Below are 22,334 nucleotides of genomic sequence, written 5' to 3'. Positions count from 1 at the left end.
TTTTCAAAAGAAAACTTTACCCTTTCACCTGAAGGAAATGGTAAACAAGCTAACTCCCTGTGCTCCGGTTGTTATTGTTGCTTGCATCTCATTTATGAAACAGAACATGTGCACTAAATATAATAATGCAATTGTGCAAAACAAATCAAAATAATATATACAAGTAGTTTATTACAAGGCTATATTATTTCTATGCATTGCAGTGGACGTGGGTTTCTATCCACTATAATCCCTACTATCCAAAATAGCTGTTACTGTCACTTTAACGAAAAAGGATGTAATAGATTTCTTTGATGTCACATATTGACATTTTGTTGCAACCTTAAACGGGTGAAACAGCGCCCCCCCGGGTTGTAACGGCTGGTGAACGTCGCCCACTCTGTGTGTTAAAAGACGACATTACACCCTGACAGAATTATATCGACGGGAGAAGAAGTTAATTAAAAAGTATTAGCAAAACGGCGTCGCGTCACTGTCATGATACCGCGAAACTGTGAATGGACGTTTCTGTCAAAAAGGAAACTGAAGTGAAGTGTAAAGCCAACTGTAAGTGTCATAAATGTCATTTCAACACACAATGGACATTTATTAACAATATTTAAATGAAACTATGAGCAAAATTAGCATGTTTGTCGTTGTTGCTAATGATATCAGCTAGCAGCGACGGAGAGACGACATGAGGACTTCTGACAACCAACAAACTAAATGTCCCACCACGGCAAGAAGTGCAGCGGGACATTACACGACATGGAGACTTCTTCTCAACGAAAGAGAGGAGAATGAACTTGGACGTCAAAAACGTGAGTGGATAACTTTCACCTTCTCTCTGTGTGTTTCTATAACCGTCTCTTTGCTCGCTCTGTTCTCTCTGTGGCTGTCTGTGTGTATTTAGTGTGTATCTCCTCGCTGTGTTGTTTGTTGACATTGTGAAGGCTCTACTGTACTGAAGCTGTTGTGTTGCTGCTGTCAGCCCGCCGAGGCTTTCAATAACTTGGAGGTATTGCCTGTTTTGCATTGAGTCTGCGCAGGACTGTTTGCTGCTTGTGACATTATTATTCATTGTTGCTTTGTTCTCACGTTGAGCTGTAATGAGTCATTAGCTTTAATAAGTGGAATACTGTTGGCTAACTTTTGCATGCCAAGCATACTGTTAACTGTAGATAGGACTGTGTCAGTCATGTATTTGATACGTGCAATAATTGTGGGTGAAATAATACAAACCTGATTAATGCTAAAATGCATATATAGTTTCAGAGGTAATTGAAGTGGCCCCTCTTAGGCTGGCCCCAGTTTGGCCCCCAACATGATGTGTCAGCTACACTAAATTCTATGCAAACAAATGCATCCTTATTAATTGCTCATTATTAATTACCAGAAGTTCACACAAGGATAAATTATCGTGAACATGTACTGGACCGATGACAGGTGTGATTAACTTATTAAGTTTGAAGTTGAGATGTGTTCACGCAAGCCCCATAAAATGAACGGAACTGAATTCCCCTCCTGTAATTAAGATGGAATTGGGTGTCAGTCATAACCTTGCCCCTGCTAATTATGCACAAGTGATTTATCCCCTGTTGCACGCGGGCAGATTAATCTGCGTCGTGCATTGCTAACTGAATGGTGTACGAGTGTGTACGAGTGTGTACAAGGGATCTGGCCCACGACAGCTGTTAACACAGCTTGAAGTTATTGTTAGCTGAAATTAAATCTTAAATTATGTTGCATAATTCATTTGAAAACACTGACACTTCCGGCAAACTGCAGGCTATTTTTTCCCCTGTATTGTAGATATTTGTGTGCATGTGTGTGTTTGCTGGAAGCCACCAGGTGGCACTAGATACCAAGAAATGGAGAGGGATGCCTCTGTTGTTCAGCCTGCTGGCCCATCAAATGCAAGAAAACAATGATCACTTTGATTCTTTTTATTCGTCTGTTGTGCCTTTTTCATTTCCTTTTTATTATCCATCATATCAAATAGCTGTCAGAATAACCACAAAAGGCAGTTATCAGATGTTAAATCTACATCAAATTATGGTTTTGGAGTGTTTTCAATAGCATTTTTCAAATTTTTTTATGTTTGGAGTTTGCTTGATCTCTAAAGGAGCTACTGTGCTTCAAAGTTCACACAAAATTGCCAAAAATACCGTGTTTTTCAGCTATAAATAAAGCCGGATTTATCCGCCTACCTCTGCACCCCAACGCTTTTGGATGTGAACCAATATTTTGTTCTCGTGGATTCAGTTCCAGCTGTGCAGAATGGGCCACAATAGATGATGCATGTCTTATTGTTCGTTTGCTTTTTGCCACCGTGGAGGTCTGCCAAATATCTGAAGATGTAGTGTGCACAAATTCCACGATTGTTTTGCTCATTGTTGCCTCGTGTACGTGCTTGAAATAATAGGATGCTTTTTTTTTTTTTTTTTTGCTGCAGCAGACAAGATATTCTTTGTTTCATGTGGAAATAATTATTGTTTACACACACAAAATTAATGTAATTATCTACTCCTGGTTGAAATAAATTATTTTACATTCACAAGAACACAATGAAGTGATGCCCTTTAGTACTATTAAGAACGCTGTCAAAACAATACAGTTTACAGTAAATTATTAGCCTCCTTACAATGTATTATGGTGGAAAAGAGAATTTCTTTTTTTAGTAACGTTTGGTAGCTACAGAAGGGATTCACATGTGTAATCATACAGTGCATTTTCTCTTCAAAGTTTCAGTTTATTTGCTTCAATGTTTGGCCTGAAGCACAGTGGGAACTGTGGTTGAATTATGCATTTAATGCAAACTCGTCTGATTTCATTCTAATTGTTGTTCGCGTTGCACACCGTTTATTTTCTCCCCTTGTAATCGGCCGTGTTGGGAGTATAATCGAGAACTTTCTACTTGGATAAAAATTGCAATACCATCATGTAAAAATACTCAAAATCTTAATGTAAAAGTATTTGCAAAATGTCCCGGTCAGAGTAGAAATGATTGGCATATTATTATGGATGCATTAACATGCAAGCAGCATTTTAATGCTGTCAATGTGTGGCTAATTACTTTATATAATGTTGAGTATTGTAATCTACAACAATGAATCCCATTTTCTCTCAAATTAATGGAGCTGCTGTGATTTTCCTCAGAACACATTTGGCTTGAATATATCAAAAACAAAACAGTGCAGTTTAGAATGATCAAAATAAAAGCCTCTCAGATTTGACGCATCTCTATTAATTAGCGGCTGTCTTTGCATTTTGCCTCCTCCTTGTTAATGCCGCCCACAAATGATTTGAGCTCAACGCACCCCACTTGTCACAAGCCTCTAATATTTTTACCACAGTCTGTTATATAAAGAACACCATTATATAATTGCCATAACACATGCTGTTCACAAATAGATATTTTTTAATAATAAATCAAGTGAGAAAAAGGACAATTCCTGCAGATACAACCGCTCAGAAGATCAAGCCAGAGGATGTGGCCCTCAGTAACGTGGACGAGCTCTCGGCCCCCGAGCCGTCCCAGCGTTCAGTCAATGTTCCCCTAATTCTCCATCATGACTCCGGCCACTAATGGGATTGTAGGCAGGCCTATTTATCGCCTTTAGGGAATTGAGGCTACATACAGTGTGTGAGGGGTTAATTAGAAACAACCGAAGGGGTCAGAGGTGTGTGTGTGTGTGTGTGTGTGTGTGTGTGTGTGTGTGTGTGTGTGTGTGTGTGTGTGTTGAGCACATGTGGTCATGAGAGGGCTGGACCTTCAGTAATAGGGGGGCGGATTTGAAAACGAGGATCCTCGGGAGAAGATTTATCCGTGGGCTGTGACACGGGGACAAATAGTGCTGATAGGTGAAGGCCTCTCGGTGTAGAGTCCAGTCCGGATAACAAATAGCTTGTGTGTGTGTGTGTGTGTGTGTGTGTGTGTGTGTGTGTGTGTGTGTGAAAATGGGATACCAGACCATATTCACTTATCACTGAGTCAGGTACTTCCTCGAATCCGCTCTTGACATCCAGCAGGGACCCATTTCGCCTCTCTCACTCGCCTCTCTTGTTTCGTCGCTGCCTCTCTCTTTTTCCTCCCATCTATCTCTCTTCTCTTTAATACTCATATCCACCCCCCCCCTACCCCCCCCATCCCCTCTACCCTCACCTCGTCTCCTCCAGCGCTCTCAGCGGTATCTCCCCAGCCTCTCAGCTTCCCATATTACGCTGCCAGATAAGAGGAGGAGAAGGGCCCCACGACTGACAGGAACCCCAAATTAATTTACAAGCAACGGTGCCGTTCTCCGGGCTGATAGAACAGTCTTTATACAATATGAAGGGACAGGGAGTGACGCCTCGGAAGACTCCACCGGGGAGAGAGTGTGACCGTGCTATCTTTGTAATTATAGGGAGAGACCTTGATCCGTCTCCTTTTTTCTCAATAAATAACTCTAGAGACAAATCCAAGCTTCTGTTATTTATATATATATATATATATATATATATATATATATATATATATATATATATATTTATTTCTATATATTTCTATTTATATACAGTATATGCAATGAAGAAATCAGTTTGATTTCTTTCTTCTTGCGGCTTATATTGCGCGTGATTTCATCAGACGTTACGTTCTGTACTCTGACGGTAGGTAGACTCCTCCCCCCCCCCCCCTTTTATCGCAGCGATTCGCCACAGCTCTATGCGCCATAGAATGTGAAGAAATGTAAGTGGATTAAGCAAATCACTTTTATATAGCATCCATTAGATACTGCCAACAGTTGATGTCGGACCAGAGCTTCTGCTGTGGGAGCCTCCAGAGCGAGGAGACGATGAAGGAGTCTGCTCACTCAACCCTCACTCTCTGATTGGCTGGTAACATTTGTCCCATAGATGCACAGACAAGGCTAACAGGCTAACGGTACAAGGTAAGTTGTGTTTTACAAAGTCATACAGATTGAATAGTACGCTCCTCACCTTCGAACGGCCCACAACCGTAAGACCAGATGAAGACCTGACTGAACTGATAGAAGCATTACATTCACATGGTGTCCTTCCCAAAGCACAGGAATGGATTCCTTCACATAGTTTGGAGGCTAAATGCTTTGCAAGCTGTGAAATGGGTCATTTGTTGAAGCCAGTGCTTTTTTTTGGGGGGGGCAGCTGCACTCAGTTACACAGTCTTACCCCGATGGCAGTCCTGCAATCCGACACACACAGAACCGATTTAAGACCCGTTGACACGCGAATGTCTGATTCCCAGCGCTACCGGCTCCGGCTCTGTGACGGGTAGTGGAGGGCGATGGTCGGCCCGGACCTGCCGCCATGTTTAGAGGAGAGTATGAAAGTCTGAACGCTCTATGTCCTCTGGTCTTCTGGGACACGCTTTGCTTTTGTTGTCAGTTGTCCAACATGGTTGCTTTGAATGCCCAATAGGTGTAGATGATTACAAGCTTGGATGGAAAATTGATGTAAAAGCCTTTTAACCTCAGTTTTCATGTCTGAAATTGAAAGTAAACAGTTTTCTTTTCATTCATCCTACGCCAATTGATGTTAGATGAATTGTCTTTGCATGTATTTAATTGAATATTAACACAGTTGTAAGGGCACGAATACACAAAAGGAGATTTGAAAACAAGAAAACGTCCAATCTAGGGATCCAAAACCTCTGATAACGCCCACAGCGCGGCACGAGGGGAGAAGGGGGCCGAGGCAACGGGCGCCTCGGGACGAGATCACGGAAGACGCGAGGCAGAGATGGTGCTCACGCCGCTCCTCCCGCAGACGGAGAGGTGTAAATCCAAAAGCTGAAAACTCCATTAGGGGCCGAGTCAGTCATGCATCTGTGTGCTCCAGTGCCAGACAGCTCTGTAAATCAGCTCCCCTTTTTCTAGCTCCACTGAAGAAAACAATACGGGTAGTGTCTGGGTACTGAGCACCGGGGCCCAGTGGGTTTCACACACACACACACACACACACACACACACACACACACACACACACACACACACCCTAGGGGCCTGGCTGCTACAGAGTGAGACCAAATGCTCTTATCCAGGTTGAACTAACCACTGACATGTGCACCTGTCAGACATGGGCTGCTGAAGGGATGTGTGCATTTCTAATGTCCATGCAGTACAGTCTGTGTCTGTGTGTGTGTGTGTGTGTGTGTGTGTGTGTGTGTGTCTGTGTAAGACAGTGTTCATGAGTCTTTTTCTCTGAAGCATTTCTGTTATGTTATATTATGATTTAATGTCAGTTTGTTCCTTTTAGTGCAATCAAATTCACGCGCACTCGGTGAGTGATCGACCGACTGTGTGACCAAATATTTCACAGTTTGTTGCCGAATAACTTCTCAAAATGGATTTGCATTCTCTCTCTGTCTCTCTCTCTCTCTCTCTCTCTCTCTCTCTCTCTCTCTCTCTCTCTCTCTCCGTCTCCCACACACACACACATGCAAATACACAGACTGTAAAGTAAACGGATTTGGAGTGTGTCCGCCCGTCCTAATCTGTTGGCCAGTAAAGGCTGACTGAGGCCTAGCAGGTGCGAGACACTTGTCTGTGGAATGTGGAGGGCCAGACCTCAGACCTCCCACCAGGGCCGAGCTTCCTCTGTGCTGCAAGCGTATGTGTGTGTGTGTGTGTGAGAGGGTGTGTGTGTGTGTGTGTGTGTGTGTGTTACGTGCAGAGGGTGCGTGGGTGGCGGTCACCACCTGCTCTCGACCCCAATTTTTTTTTCTTCTTCTCAGGACCAAAACATTGCATTGCACCCAGTGGGGTTTAAATCTAAATATGACGGATTGAGTTGCAAAACTGGAATGTTTTGCATTTAAAACACGTGAATATTTTCAGTATAGCCATGTCTCCACTCGTCAAGAGAATTAACATTGTTGATTTCCAATCTTCAGGATATCACATGCAGTAACTAGACTGAATAGATGAAATCCTAATTCTGCAACTGCCTCACACAGACCAGGGTCACATTAACCTGCTGACCCCCTACTGGCCCTTCTTCAGTACCCATCAGGTCAGCATAGGTCTGTCAGCTATTTATTTCCTTCTTCATAAATATACTTTAGAATATGTATCATGTAAGCGTAATGTTAACAGAAGTAATGCTTTAGCAACCTTAAGGTCATCAGTTTATGTTGTATTAAAAGTGATAAAGCATCATAATGTAACTCAATGCAACCTTCGTTAACGTTAGCTTTCGCCAAGCAGGACCGTACTGACCACCGGCTGCTAGCAGCTAGCAGCTAACCAGCTCCCCTCCTGCTGATTTTAGTGTGTAGTACTGGTTTGCACACGCTCAGTACAGATCCGGCAGGCTTTTCCCATACTTAAACTTTAAATGTTTGTAGTTTAAACCTTTTTTTGGTTCACATAGGGCGAGAACTTGCTAGCAAACAGCTGTTTACAGATCACGGCAGCGTTACCATTCATTTGGAGTTGTGTTTCTTTCCTGTAAGTGGCCTTTTAGCTCCGTTTTGGTCTCCACCAGCTCCTGAGAATAAGCGTCTCTTTAGCTGCTAAACGCTCCTCTATGTTCACCAGATTTGCAAAAAATCGGATCATCCCTCTGCTATCAATCCCTGCTAATTCCTCCGTGATAGGCCTAAAACATTTGCTCTTGATTATTGAAGTGTATTTTCAGTTTTCCCCACATGAAGGTATTCATTTGCATTAAGATAACTGAGTTTGTGGTGCAAAAGTCCCAAAAATCTCTGTGTTGTTTGCCGCTGTTCGTGGCATCTCTTTCCACATTGTGAGGCTCGGACCACAGTGAGTTAATCGCGGACCGCCGCATTAAAAACCACTATTAATTCAAGCTTCTCAGCGCAGCAACATGCAGCCCTTAAATGAGAGTGAATCAGCAGAAACGTAGTCCGTCTCCGGCGTCTTTAATGTGGATTAATGCTATCTGCCCTCATTGATGCTGCCGCTGTGGACAGCAATTAAGAGCAATAATCACCTTTTCATGGTCTGCTCTCTTAGTAGGTCACTGCCCTCCATCTCGTAGCCCCCCCCCCCCCCCCCCCCCCCCCCCCCCCCCCCCGCCCACCAACAGTTCCAGTGCTTTCACCAAATGCAACATAACAGGGAAAGTTGTTTTTTTGTGGACGTTGTTGTTTTTCTAACCAATGTTAGAAACAGAATATTCATACACTTCAGCTTATCTTTTGACCTGGATGGAACTTGAAGGAGATTCAACCAGAATTGAATGAAGGTAAAGGGTTGAACCGCTGATTTATTTCTTTTCCTCTTTCCTTTTCTCCCTTCCTCTCTCATTTTTCCCCGTGTCAGAATGACTGATGGTGGCCAGCAGAACTGGGTGTCCGGCATTATACCTTCCGACAAATGGCCGCGGCCCGCTCGTCCAGGCCTTGGACCGGACAGAAATCAATAATTCACCATTTAAAATCTATCAAAAGAGGATTTTTGAGAGCCCGCGCTCCCCCCTTTCCGCCCACCGCCAAACCACCTTCCCCCCTCCTCCTCCTCCTCCCTCCCCCACCCTGCCACGCCGCGAACACTGAATCAGACACTCTGTAGTTACAACTAGTAATCAATAAGCCAGCACCTTCACAGATCTTAACCGCAGTCGCCTCGGAGCGGTGATGGATGGCGAGGAAGGCCGCGATTCATTTTGTCAGGCCATTACGCCCGGCGAAGAATTTCTGTCCACTTCATCCTGCAGACAATCATTTTTCACAGCTCATATAAGAAGCCGAAATGGGTTGCGACGGAGGAGAGGGAGCGAGAGGAGAGGCAGATGAGGAAAGAGAGAGGAGAGGCAGACAAAAGAGAAGGCAGGCGGGGAGAGAGAGAGAGAGAGAGAGAGAGAGAGAGAGAGAGAGAGAGAGAGAGAGAGAGTTAACCAAACAGGGAAGAAATTAAGAATACAAGGGGGGGGGGGGGGAATGGAGAGGGATATACGGAAACGATCGGGGGAGGAGAGGAGAAGAGGGTGATGACAGACGGTATGAGAGAGCAAGAAAGAGAAAGCAGAGATGTAAACCAGACGGAGTGGCTCCTGTAGCTGTTTTCTGTTGGACCTCAAATCCCCTCAGTTTTAAACTAACAAGACTGAACCTCTACGGGCTGCTGATCTATGAAAACCTCTCTAGTCTGGATCGCATGGAACAAGAACAACAAAATGTTTGCTAGCTTAAAAAGACAAGACAACAGCTATGTGTGCTGTGTGTAACCAAATCAGTCAGGGGGGAAATTGATTTTTTTTTTTCTACCCCCTCTCGCTGAAAGCGTTTTATCGCCATAAAGCACACTCGGGCAAAGTAACCATGAACAAGTCCCACTATTCAAACGCATTGTGTTTACAAAACGGCAAAGTGGCGAATTAGTCAAGCTAAAATGCACAGCGGTAGAATGTCGCGCTGTGACTTCGCTTCACGTCCGACCATAAGAACCGCCGAGCGCTTTGTGTAAAATATCGGCCTGTACTAGAAAATGTAATGGCGGCAGGAAACGCATTAAATTGGAAAGAGAGAAGTCCCTCCTCTCTTCACCTTCTGTCATTTGCATGAACATATCTCTCCCTCCCCTCCTCCCCCTCTCCCACCTTTCCCCTTCCTTCCTTCCTTCCTTCCTTCCTTCCTTCCTTCCTTCCTTCCTTCCCCTCTTGGCGAAGCTCCTCAAGACCCACGGCGTCCTCGTTGGATCGGCCTCGCCTCGGAAAACAAGCGACAGCTGCTGTGCGTGTGTGTGTGAGAGAGTGTGTGTGTGTGTGTGAGAGAGTGTGTGTGTGTGTGTGAGTGTGTGTGTGTGTGTGTGTGTGAGAGAGAGAGTGCTCGTGCTGTCCGCTCGTCGTGGTCTCGCCCCATATGTTGGCCCTCACCTGCTGGTGGTCGAGGATTATGAGCTACAAGCCCTTATTAAAACTGGATTTGTTTACCCTCCTGCTTGCATGCGGCAACAACAGAAACAGTATGACCCGGCTGTGAGAGGAGCCGCGGAGAACCCGGCCAGCTGGGGGGGGGGGGGCTGCCAAATTGGTGGAAATGCACAAATGCTCAACCTCGGACGACAATTGGAAATATAATTCCCATTTGAAAAGAGGATTTGTTTTAATTTTACAAACATAAATGGCAAAAACAATCACTGGTTCCAGCTGCTTTTTTATTGGTTCATGTAGAATTTTCATATTTAGAGAAACTCTAAACTAAAAGGGTTAAATTTGAGAATGGAATTTGGTGTGGTGTTTTGTTACCTTGTAGGGGTGTGTGTGTGTGTGTGTGTGTGTGTGTGTGTGTGTGTGTGTGTTTTTTTTGTGAAGGCGTCGCCTTTAAAGCACCAAAGTCAGTTTTTTGTGATGATCAAGTAAAGTCTCCACAGTAACTCAGAGCTGCTGCAAAGACCTTAAACCACCTGCGATGCTCCCGTACGTGATTGATCGGTAACCTTACTGCTTTAAAAGAACAAGACGCGCTCGTAGCAACAATTTATGTCGCAGTGCTTCTCCTAACTCACCAGCAGTTGTGCCATGAAGGCCTAAACGTCTGCAGGTCACTAAACAGGCACATTAACAGGCAGATTAAAGGATCTTTTCAACCCAAATGTAAAGTTCCTCTTGAGGAGCAGGTCTCAGTAAAGCCACAAAAGAAAAACTCCACTTTCTTCTTCTCTCCAAGTTGTATCGAAGCATCTCTGGATCAGCAGAGGTTCAGATGTTATCGGGTTTTGTTCTTCTTCCCCGTCATCTGTTTCCATTTGGGCCGTGACGAGGACAACAACCTATTTTGTCATCGCTCGTCTCTTTTGTCTCACAAACTCCATCTCGTTTCTCTCTTTTCCTCTAATATTCTCCACCTGCCTCTCTCTCTCTCTCTCTCTCTCTCTCTTTTTTTCTTGTTCTTCATCTGATCTCCTATTTCATTCCTTCACTCTCTCACTATCCTGCTTTCCGTCTCTTTTTATGTGTTCTCTCCTTTCTTTTTATTTCCACCCTCACTCTCTCTCTTCTCTCGGCCTTCACTTCCTCTTTCTCTTCCTCCCTCTGCCTCTCTCTGTTTGTCTCGTTCCATCCTGGTGATAGGGGCCCTTTTAATAGGAAGCCATCAGTCACAATAAAAGTTTGACTCGGATACTCCTCCTCTCTGCCACCAGTTAAAATCCTCGTTCCCATGGACACACTCTCTCTCACACACACACACACACACACACACACACACAGTACATGCGCGTACACACACTCCATACCGCCTCACCCCGCTGAACGAGCGCAAAGTCAGCATCTCTTTCGTGGAAATGAACGGGGAGTGTGACGGGATATGAGGGTCAAGACGGGGGAAAAGGGATCGGAAAGGAACGAGGAAAGAATAAAAGCAGCGGAGGAGAGGAAGGGAAATGAGCAGAGTGGACAGAGACACTGAGAGAGGAGGAGGAGGAGGAGGAGGAGGAGGAGGAGGAAAGCAGGTGGAAGCAAGAAAGAAAAAGAAAGATCAGGGAGGTAGAAGGGAGAAGTCGGTATCCGTCGTGGAAATTAATGTGACAAATTTTGGAGACTTATGGCGTCTTTACCTCGACATTCCACTAAACAATCCTATTAGTGTGTGTGTGTGTGTGTGTGTGTGTGTGTGTGTGTGTGTGTGTTGTACTGGTAAGGGTTAACGTTGGGCAGAGATATTTCCTCATATGTTGAGGCTGGTATGAAACAGAATGCTTTATTGTTCATGTATGCTTCACAGTACAGGATCTAGTTTTAGGGTTGTTGAGAGAAGTGATCTTTTAAAGCTGTTTTGGCTCATATCCCTTGTTATCCTTTGTGTTGGGGTCTTTGCGTGTCTGCATCAAAGAAATCACCACTTTATTATAAGCTTCCGTCTGACGGCTGCCTGTCAGCTGGCCACTTTTTTTTGCCACAGTTGCCAGAAGGGGGCACAAAGCTACTGGCTTAGAGTCAGCACAGGCCCAGCAGAGAGGAGCCTCAGGCCTCCTCCACGCCTGGCCGGCTCCTTTCACTTCCAACTTCCAACATTCTTATTGTGTGAAAGCTTTTATCTTTGCATTAGTATTCTGTTCCATGGAAAAAAAATCACTAAAATTGTCTGGATTTTCTTTGTTGTTGCTGGGGGCACATTTTATTCATAAAAATCTAAGAGATTCAATTACAGTAAAGTTTATTTGCACAGCAGCAAGTTCTTTACATGAGACATAAAATGCATGAAGACAAAATATAAAATTAACTGAAGACAATATAAAACAACACTTAATTAAACAAAATAATATAACTTAAACTGCAGGGCAATTCATAGCAGAACATGAATAGAATAAAGTGTTTTTATAAAGAGAATGGAAAACAAAAACAAGGAAAATCATACAATTAAAGCTGCAGTTGGATTAATGATATTCTGCTTCAAACCCTGTAAATTAAAAGGAAAAACATAACCAAGGCAATAAACCACCTTTCAGTATGTACTCTGTGTGTGCGTCAGTTTAAGTTTGAATAAATGAGAAATCAGACACAGGTTAAGTAGCTCAGAGTCGGGGACAAAAGACAATTTCCTTTCTGCTTGTCACCTTTTGTGCCGAAGCACATTGGAGGATTGAACCTGTCAATCAGGACCCGAACCAGCATGTCGCCCCCGCAAGCAGCACAATGAGCGAACCCTTTTAAAGGCTCGGCCCTTTGAAGGGCCTTTTTAATGGCATTTTAGTGAAACAAAAACACACACAACATGCCCACATGATATCAGTGCCGGGGATTTATTCACAAATGGGATTAATTAGATAATCCTCATTAGCTGTTTTAGCCGTTTTCTTCAAAAATCCTTTGAGATTCAATTAAATGAATGTGGATTTAAAGTTCATATAAATTATAAATAATAAATAAATCACGCATTAAAAAATGTTGCACAAAAATCCATCTTCTTGCCAGACTTGCATTGCAATAAGTCATTTTTTATGATTTTTTTTTATGACTTTTCACATTACCCACACGAGTATGAACCTCCATGTGTCTGCGCAGCGTTGTACATTTATAATAAAATATTCACTCGTTCCTTTTTATTGGAGAAAGTCCATTTGATATGATGTTAAATATAAAATACTGTCCATGTGGAGAATAAAAGTCTTTTATCACATTGTATTGGTTTCCCAGCAGTGAAGACTAAGAGAGAGGGGGGGAGGGGGGGGGGGGGGGGAGGGAATTGGGCGCTAAAGTACAGATTGAAAAAAAAAAACTTCCCCTCGGTCAGCCAAGCATCACGGACATCAAAGTGAAGACATTGTTTGGGAGGAACAATGGCTGCCGTCACACTCCAGAAGTTTGTGTGTTGTTGCGTGTTTGCGCTCCCAGAATCCCCCTCTGACGGCGAAATCACTGGATTATCAAACCAGCAGATGCAAACCGCAGAGAGCGGAATCCTCAGAGGCCCGTCTGAGAGAGACGCACCACACCGTCAAACAGAGAAAGTAGGTCCTCCACTCTTATTCGCTTTAGTTCAACCACATCTATTTAAATACTTAAACACTAAAAGGCAGGTGTGACAAGGGAAAAAACACGAGCCTTTAAAGCGGATTATGTACTTTTCAACCACAAGAACATTTGAGTTTATTAATTCACATCATTGTAAAGTCCTAAAATGTAAATTTTAATAAAATTACTGGCCGTACGCTACTTTACTTTTACACTTACTGCCTGGAAATCACTGATTTAGCAGAATTTAAAAACACAGCAGTGTAATGTGACTTTAAAATGAAATGCGACCGTATTTATTTGACTGTATTTCACGCAGTAAAGAGGAAATATAGAACGGGAAGCTTGTAAACTGCTTGCTCATTCTGAAACCTCAGCAAATACCAATGAAGCGGTCCTGCAAATGGCACGATTTCCAACCGGATACAATCACGTTTCTGCTAATTATAAAGACGTGAAATGTCATGTAATGATACGTTTTTACACAAAAGTCGGTAACTGTGAATATAGACTTTTATATAGTGTATATTCCCAGAGGAGTTGAACACAATACTTCTTCCTAGATAACATTTAATGCACCTGGTCATCCTTAACGAGGCTAAAACCAATCCAAAGAGTGATTCGGAGCTCGTCTACTCTCGGGAAGTGGACCGTCCCGGTCAGCTGGGAGCATATGGGAATGCCATCAGACTGCGATTTGCTGTGTCGACATCCTCATAACCTCTGGGAGGCTTCAGCTGTGGAGGTCCGGGCTACCATGCCTCCTCTGACACTTCAAAAAAAACAAAAAAAAAAACAGACAGACTGCGGGGATAATGCAAAACTTAGAGGCCGACTGGAGGATGGAGAGACAGACAGAAAAAGAGAAAGAGAAATGAAAACATGGATAGTGATCACGTGATCATGGATGTTGCTGCTGCGGATTCCGAAATACTCCGTTTCAGAGACAGAAATCGTCAGAGGAAGTCCACCTGGAAATCAATAACGATCAGAGTAATGGCAGCGCGACACGCATCCAAACACAGCGCAGTGAATTAAACCAACACTAATCACACCTGGTTAGCCGAGGATCAACGGAATCGACCTGCGGGTCCGACGACGGAAGCCATCATGGGTTTTTAAATGAAGCCAAGACAGGGAACGGGTAGAAGGAGAGGAGGAGGAGGGACAAAGGATGGTTCAGGTCGGAAGGGAAGGAGAGACACGGATAGACGATGAAGAAATCCGTGTGGGATCGGTGCTGAAGAAATGAAAAAGCAGCAGGAAATATTTCAACACAAGAGACCGATTTGAAAGAAGAACGGTGAAAATCGAAGATCTTGTGACTGAGAAAACACTGACTCCTACGTTTCCCATAATGCAACTCAATAACATTTTTCCCTACGCATCAATGTGTAGGCAATTTTTCCTCAGGTTTTTAGAAAGCTCCCTTCACATTACTACTGTTTCTAGTAGTCACTCCTCTTCATGAGGCGTGATCTTGACTTCATTTGTAAAAGTGGTGTAGTGGCCCTTTAAGAGACTGACATTAGTGAAATTGTTCTCTCTCGTGGTTGAAGCTCACTATTTATTTCATACTTTGAAGAAGAAGAGAAACGCTGACGTGTACAAATGCAGTAAGTTTATGCGTTTAGCCGACGCTCTTATCCGGAGCAATGCAAAATAAGTAGGGAAAAGAAAGAATCCTACGCGCAGATAACCAGAATCCCGAGCAGCTGTTGTGCACCCAGACAATAGATGTGACAAACACCCCCCCCCCCCTCCTTTAAATGATGATGGGAAATAAAGAAGAAGTGCTGGGCAAAAGAAATACGAGCTGAGGATCCGCTGCATTTGTTTTGTCAGGAGTATTTCTCAGCGCTTGTGCAGGAGGAAGACTATATGGGGGGGGGGGGGCAGATGTGATTCAGAAAGAGCGGGGGGGGGGGGGGGGGTTATGATCACTGCAGTGTGCCAACAGTGAAGAAAAACGACGTGCATGTAATAGTTTCCTGTCTCCTGCAGTAGCTGATGGGGTGTTTCATGCATGAGTGAGTAGTGCCTGTGTAAAAAAAATCCAAAAAAAAACACACAAACTGAAGACAGTAAAACCATTGAGTTGTGGAATGTAGTGCGACCGGTGTTTAGTGATAACCTGCTAATGGGCCTTTTTTATTTTCATTTCTAATTCCCTTGCTTCCTGTATTTTACTTTCTTAGCAAAAAGAAGCAGAAGCTGAGTTACAAATGTAGGTATTCCAATTTCTAAATTTCATTTGGAAGGTGTATCGGAGGGTGAACACTGATGTTTGACAGCTAAAACTTTGAGTCTCAACCTCCCATTTTTTTGACTGTCCCGTTGTCTCCTTGTCTCCTCTTGTCTTGTCCTCTCGTTTCTTTTCCTCGCCCCGTCGCTGGTCCTTGACTTTGACCTTCTCTGCGTCCGATGCAGTCATTTATGGAGCAGACTGTCAGCAACCATCACCCCCCCCCCCCCCAAAAAAAATTGCATCAATTTCAGCCTTGTTAGGCCTCCACACACACACACACACACACACACACACACACACACACACACACACACAGCAGCACACAATGTAAACCAATCCCTCCATTTGCTGTCAGCAAACAAGTGGCTACCCGCTGGGTGAAAAAAGGGCACGGTGAGAAATGCTCTCAATCACTTTCAATTAATCCCCCCCCCCCCTCCCCGCTCCTCCTCACTTGAAGGGACAGTTTTGGGGGGGGTGTGTGTGTGTGTGTGTGTGTGAAGGGGGCACACAGATATTGATTTATTATCTGCAGTATTCCAGGCCTCACACCGGACCTGTTGGCATCAGGGAACCATTAAGAAAAGTTGTCTCTTACAGCAGCGAGCGTATTTGTTCTAATATTAGAAAATGAAAATAAAAACATTTTACGCCACAGTTTCCTCAATAATACATAGAACAAGATTCCAGACAGTTCTTATCTCATGCTAATAGTGTGGATAATGATAACAAAAGATGGTGTGTGTGTGTGTGTGTGTGTGTGTGTGTGTGTGTGTGTGTGTGTGTGTGTGTGTGTGTGTGTGTGTGTGTGTGTGTGTGAGAGATGAGCAGCGGGCCCTGCTTGAAATGATTAGAAGGTCGGGGCCATTATGAGCTCCTCTCTGCCTTTTGTATCGGCTGTAATGAATACTGAGGGGGGCATTTGGAGTACTTTGAGGAACTAACAGCCTTTTTAATCCTTTAATCCTGAGGAAAACCAATTTCACCCCTATACACACACACACACACACACACACACACACACACACACACACACACACACAAACACACACATAATTTGAAAGGTTTCACTGAACCTACCGCATGTATGGTGTGTGTGTGTGTGTGTGTGTGTGTGTGTGTGTGTTTAACCTGCTCTCGTTAATTTCCCGGCTCACAGACCTGGTGATCCTGGAGATTAGGTTCATTAAAATCACATATTGTGCGCACCCCGGTGTGTGTGTGTGTGTGTGTGTGTGTGTGTTGGGATCAAGTGAGCAGATAGGGAAGGACCATCCGTGTTGGGGTTATCGCCCTTGCAGGTCCTACCACACACACACACATACACACTTCCAGATGACCCCCCCCCCCCCCCCCCCCCCCCCCCCCCGTCGGTTTGCAGCAGTTTGACCCTGACAGGCTCCACTCCTGCTTGTCTGTGAAACGTCCCGCTGTGACGAGTGCTACAGAAACCTTTAGGACGTTTTATCTGTTAACCTTTACATGGTGGGGGGGCCTAATCCCTGAAACACGCTTTATTGTAGAATGTGATGCACCTGACATTGTGTAGAACATAGCAATTCATTTTCATTTTTTACCCCCAAAACGTTTTGCTGCTTCTCCTCATCTCAGTAGAGATAAATACTTATTATTAAACTTAGTGGAGGACCAGAAGTATAAAGTAGCATAAAACACACATGCAGCCGTCTCCTGGGTGAAAGCTCAGTGTTTTTTGACCCGACCTCCCTCAGTGGATTCCGCGGACTCATTGGAAACTTATATGTGATACGTCAAAAGCACAATAATCCACTGCAAAATACGCTTCCCCTCGAAAACCCAATTCACACCGCGGTATCATGGGAACGTGGTTTTTATTTTTACGGGGACGGTATTCTAAAATATTCCATCAGTGGCTGGATTCTTCAAAGGATTATGTTTCAGAAAGAAGCACATGCAGCTCACACAGCGGTGACTGAAAAAGGTTGATAAGGAAGCAGGGGAGTGTGTGTGTGTGTGTGTGAGTGTGTGTGTGTGAATTCCTTTTATGTCCTCGCAGCATTTGTGTATTTCCTGTATGAGTGTATCTGTATGCCTTATGAGGGCGGGGAGAGTGTGCGTGTTTGTGTGCATTACTCCAGGCAGCCACCTCCTATCATTGCTCCATAATGGAGGAGTGTCTGGGGAGTTTTATCACCGGGCCTGCTGGCTGTTCAGGGGACTCGGGGGCCGGGGGGGCCTCCGCTCAAAGGGCCCCCGCGACGCTGAAAAGGTGACTGAATTGAAAAGAGGGTATAGGGACATTCTGCTTGTCTTTATGCGTCGGGTGTATGGGGGGAGACGAGGGTGTGTAGAAGTCAAGAGGGCAGCACACGAGAGGGCCCCCGCAGAAGAATCGTCTTCCCAGCATGCCACAGGGCTTCCCTTACTCCCTCCGTAGGTGAGCGGCGACATAATTAGACAGATAAAAAAAAACAAAAAAACAACAGCGAATGTGGGAGCTCAGATAAGGTCTAATGAGAGAGGAGAGGAGGATGGAGAAGTGGGGGGAGACGTATGAAAGGAGGTGAGGAAAGGAGGTGGACACGAGGAGAGAGGGAACAGGGAGGAAAAAAAAGGACGAAATAAGGCGAGAGATTTTGATCAGATGAGGGTTATTAGTGCGAGATGACACATCCGAGGAGTCCAGGACAGGCGACCTGATGTCTCCTCTCCTCTTGTCTCCTCTTCCTGCCGCTCACCGTGGAAAAAAAAAAAAGTCTCCTTCACTTCAAGTCTTTCCGTATTAAGTCTTGAATCTCCCCCTGAAAATGTTCAGGACACATCGTTACCGCTGTCACGTTTGGCCCGCGAATATAATCAGCGAGTGACCGGGAAGCCCCTCAGGTCCTACTCGGCGTCGCCGGCAGGATTTCTTTTAGGGAGAAATGTTCACCTCGACAGAGCGTAAGAGTCCTGACTGTACACCAATGCAAAGTCATTTATTTTGATGCATACTAACTGAAAAATGAATTGTAAACGGTCAAAAAAAAGAGCCAAGAAGACATTTTTTTTACAGTGTCTCTTGTCTCTTTTCTCTCCCGCTCCGTGTCCATCTGGGTTCAGCATCCGCTCCCTGGGAGGCGTCCTGTTTATCTCCATCACCCTGCAGCAGATTAGCCGACACCTCTCAGCCTCCCGCCTCCACCCGCCCTGCCGCTCTAACCCCCGGATAAGCGCTCTCCTACGTTCCAATAGCTCTATTCCTTAAACGCTCCGCGAGGTCCCCTTTTGGGCGATGGTCATTCGTTGGCCGTTCAGCATAATGAATTGTTTGCCTGTTGTTGTTTTGCTTGGCTCTTGTGCTTCAGTCATTCGTTGCGGATCATTTGGCTGAGACCTAGTTGGCAGTGAAGACGCAAACACGGAGAGAGGGCCGCGTCCTCACAGACCTTACTTAACTTAAAGTCGCTGCGAGGAACTTTTAACTGGTTATGAGACCCGGGCCAAATTGCTGGACCCCCCCCTGGAGGGAAGGGAGGACCAGAACCAGGACTCTGCTGAGCCGACGGTCAGGACCCCTGGTGCAGTAAAATGAGAGGATTTCTAAAGAGACTCTGGTGCTCGGAGACAGTACCACGTTTGTCCACAGGGGTCGCCAAAACCAACACAAAATGAAAGTTCTTTGTAGTAACTTTAAGTACGCGACCTAAATTGTGTGACAAACGTACTTAAACCGACTAGTTTAGTTTGAATTTACAGCATTAAGTCTATCGGACTAACCTGCGCGTTAAAAATGGCGCCGAAAGGGTCTTCGCCGCGTTTAAAGAGTGAAGCCAAGCGTCCGTATGCGACGAGCTGGATCTGCATGAATCCCTCGCACTTCCTTATGCATGTGCATGCCATTCGAATCAAGTGCGTGCATGGCGGACTCCGCCGCTAACAATGCAGTTTGCTACATAGAGAGGTGGGTTATGAGAGTAGTCAGTGTTGTCTTGATGTGGCTGCTTTAGAGAGTTTAACTAGAAGTTAAAGTAGTGGTTTGAATGAAGCGCATGTCTGTCTTTCTTTCTTTGGGTTCGTTAACGGGCCGCTGTTTAATCCGGAGGAGGTAATGGTATCGATTAACACGACCAAAGCGGTTGAATAGCCAGCAATAAGATGATCAATCATATCTTCAGGAGTCCCGGGCCACATGTTTTAGCTCCCCTGCATTAATTCAATCCCCATTATCCGGGCTGAGGAGGAGGCCGTAATGGATTTGTGCACTCTAACAGAAAATGGCTTTTTGAACCAACACACAATTAGCACAAAAGAGTTTGGGCAAACCATGCCCACATTATCAACATAATGGGAAATAAGCCTGCAGCTTTGGAAATGAGTTTGAAGATGGGGGGGGGGGGGTTAATAATGTGTACAGAAAGTTTTCAACTTTAATTTATCATTCCAGGAGAGACCATTAATCAAAGCAGCCGTGAAGCCATGTTTTTCCTATTGATTTGAATCTATTATTTAATCCCTTTAGTTAATTTCCCCTCAAAGTACTCTTTGTGATGTTTAGTTTGCTGCTGGTGAGAATCGGGCTTCATACATGTGTTCATCGCCACAGCATTGATGTGAATAACAAAAGCACCGAGCCAAAGCTGAAGGGTTGAAGTCGGCTGATGAAAGTTATCTAAGTTGGTTTAAATGCTAAGGGGTCAGAGGACAAGTTTCTGACTAATAACTGAGGCAGGTTCAAACTGAATATTTGAAAAAAAAAAAAAAAAAAAAAAAAAAAATCATCTTGACTCAAGAACCCCTTACTAGCTGTTTCCGGAGCTTTCAGCTGCGTCTCTCACTTACGGGTTTTGTATTTTTACCTCTCAATACTTAAGACCACATCTCTGATGAGACCAGGTTCAACGTCTCCGAGGTAAACCAAAGCAGAACGAATAATTAAAGAGGTGTAAAGAACAAAGAGGAGGCTTGCAGGGATCTCATCAGAAACGTGGTGACTCGTCTGTCGGGGTAAACAAAGCCTCCTCGCCTGGTGGCCTAATACTCTGAAAAAGTGCCAAATCAGCCGGCGAGGATTCGCCGTGCGTGCGTTGGGGGGGGGGGGTGATTAAAGCCGTAACCCGCGAGGCCGTGGTACCCCCTGTATGCAAACACCGTCCGCTACGTTACCCCAGTTTGATATCACAATGCATAATCTCTGCCTTTTTAGTACACACACACACACACACACACACACACACACACACACACACACACACACACACACACACACACACACACACAGGAACAACACACATAATCTTTTCTTCCCGCAACTGTCGGGGTGTGACCTCTGCGGCCCGACGGGTCGCTCATCTCTGCGCAGCGCGCCGGGTTAGGCTCATGAACAACACGCACTTTGGTCCGTACGGAAGCGACGTCTGGGTGTGCTGGGCTCTGGTGTACTTCTTTGACGCGTGACTAAAGCGCGTCTCGTGTTACTTTGAGCCTACTTTTTGCATCCCTTCACGTGACCTTGAAGTGACCTCTTATATTCCATCGCTCGCAGAAGAATGCGCCTTCAACTTTCTGACAAATGAAACACACCCTCGCGGGTTTGTCACCGACGTTGTCCCCGCTGTGTGTGTGCTCTCCCCAGATTATTGCTGCCTCTTCAGTCTTCTCACATGTCGTTTAAATGACAGCGTGCGGAGACACTGAGCCGACATAAACTTGGACGCCGTGGCTACTTTCTATTTCCGAGCCGTTTTCAACGTCAGTCTAACCCGACGTGTTTTTTTTTTTTTTTTCTCGAAACGCTCCAGCAAACCTCCCTTCACACGTGAACCTGGCACGCGTCGGGCCTGTGGACCGACGGCAAACACCCGCTAGTTAATATTGACACAGCCTCTTTTTACCACACAGCCTCTTTTTACCAAAGCCACTTTTCCAGTGGGTTATGGTGCTCTGCGGACGGTTATCACCGTGGGCATTGATCCGTGTCTTCCCATGCAAAGGTTGGACCCCCGGAAAGGTTAATTGGAAAACAAGACAGCAGAACAGTTGAGAGACTTTCAGTCATGCCCGAGCTAAGTTGATTACTTTTTTATTTTTTTCTGTTTTCCGAGAATACGCTATTCATTTTTGTATGCGTGAATAACGGCGTTAACCGAAGCGCGATGATGCAAGTGGGAACAATCAAAGGCAGGATCAACGCTGTCAGCAGGATTCTCATCATTACATTTTAGAAGCCATTTTTGTGAGTTAGTCAAACTGCAAAGTCTTGGCTGTCTTGTTCTGATTGGTCGGTTCACTGATGGTGGTTCGTAGCAGCAGCCACTTTTCTATATAATATAATATCTATATATATATCTATATATAGATATATGTACATATATCTAGATATATATATATGTTGCAGCAAAATGTCCTAAACGAGACCGACGTCTCACCTGAGACGGTCCTATCAGCTCTCCGGTTGCCCAGAAGTGTTTTGCAAACACTGTTCTTTTTCCAGGTTTGCGCTTTACATCACAAACTGGAACCGGAGCCAAAAAAACGGGGGCGCCGAGGAGCCCCCCCCCCCCCCAAGCTGAAGAGGAGCCACTTTACAAGCAATTCATCACCTTGCCGCGGCCCGTCTCTCCTCTTTCCCCTTCATGTCTCCCTCTCTTTCCACTGCTTTTTTTTTTGTATCGCTCTAGTCGTTCTCCTCTCTTCCTCTCTGTCCCTC

At 44.8% G+C, this 22,334-nt stretch overlaps 1 protein-coding gene across 2 annotated transcripts in view; it reads left to right on the top strand.

Moving 5' to 3' along the window:
- The first annotated feature begins 328 nt into the window (after positions 1 to 328).
- The window catches only part of steap3 (STEAP family member 3, metalloreductase), a 105,922-nt gene continuing 83,916 nt past the window's right edge, over positions 329 to 22,334 (top strand). The window contains exons 1-2 of one of the 2 annotated variants that reach the window (XM_068719804.1): positions 329 to 546; positions 655 to 800. In XM_068719804.1, coding sequence (XP_068575905.1) covers positions 780 to 800 — 21 coding nt within the window. In that variant the 5' untranslated portion in view covers positions 329 to 546; positions 655 to 779. The remainder of the gene's footprint in view (positions 547 to 654; positions 801 to 22,334) is intronic. The other variant, XM_068719805.1, reaches the window with a different exon arrangement.

This window comes from Cebidichthys violaceus, unplaced genomic scaffold, assembly GCF_023349555.1.
Source record: "Cebidichthys violaceus isolate CVI_PGR_0920_01 unplaced genomic scaffold, fCebVio1.0.p SCAF_24, whole genome shotgun sequence".
Classification (NCBI taxonomy): domain Eukaryota; kingdom Metazoa; phylum Chordata; class Actinopteri; order Perciformes; family Stichaeidae; genus Cebidichthys; species Cebidichthys violaceus.
The sequence above is the reverse complement of the archived record's forward strand: the minus strand, read 5'-3'. Positions and strand labels throughout refer to the sequence as shown.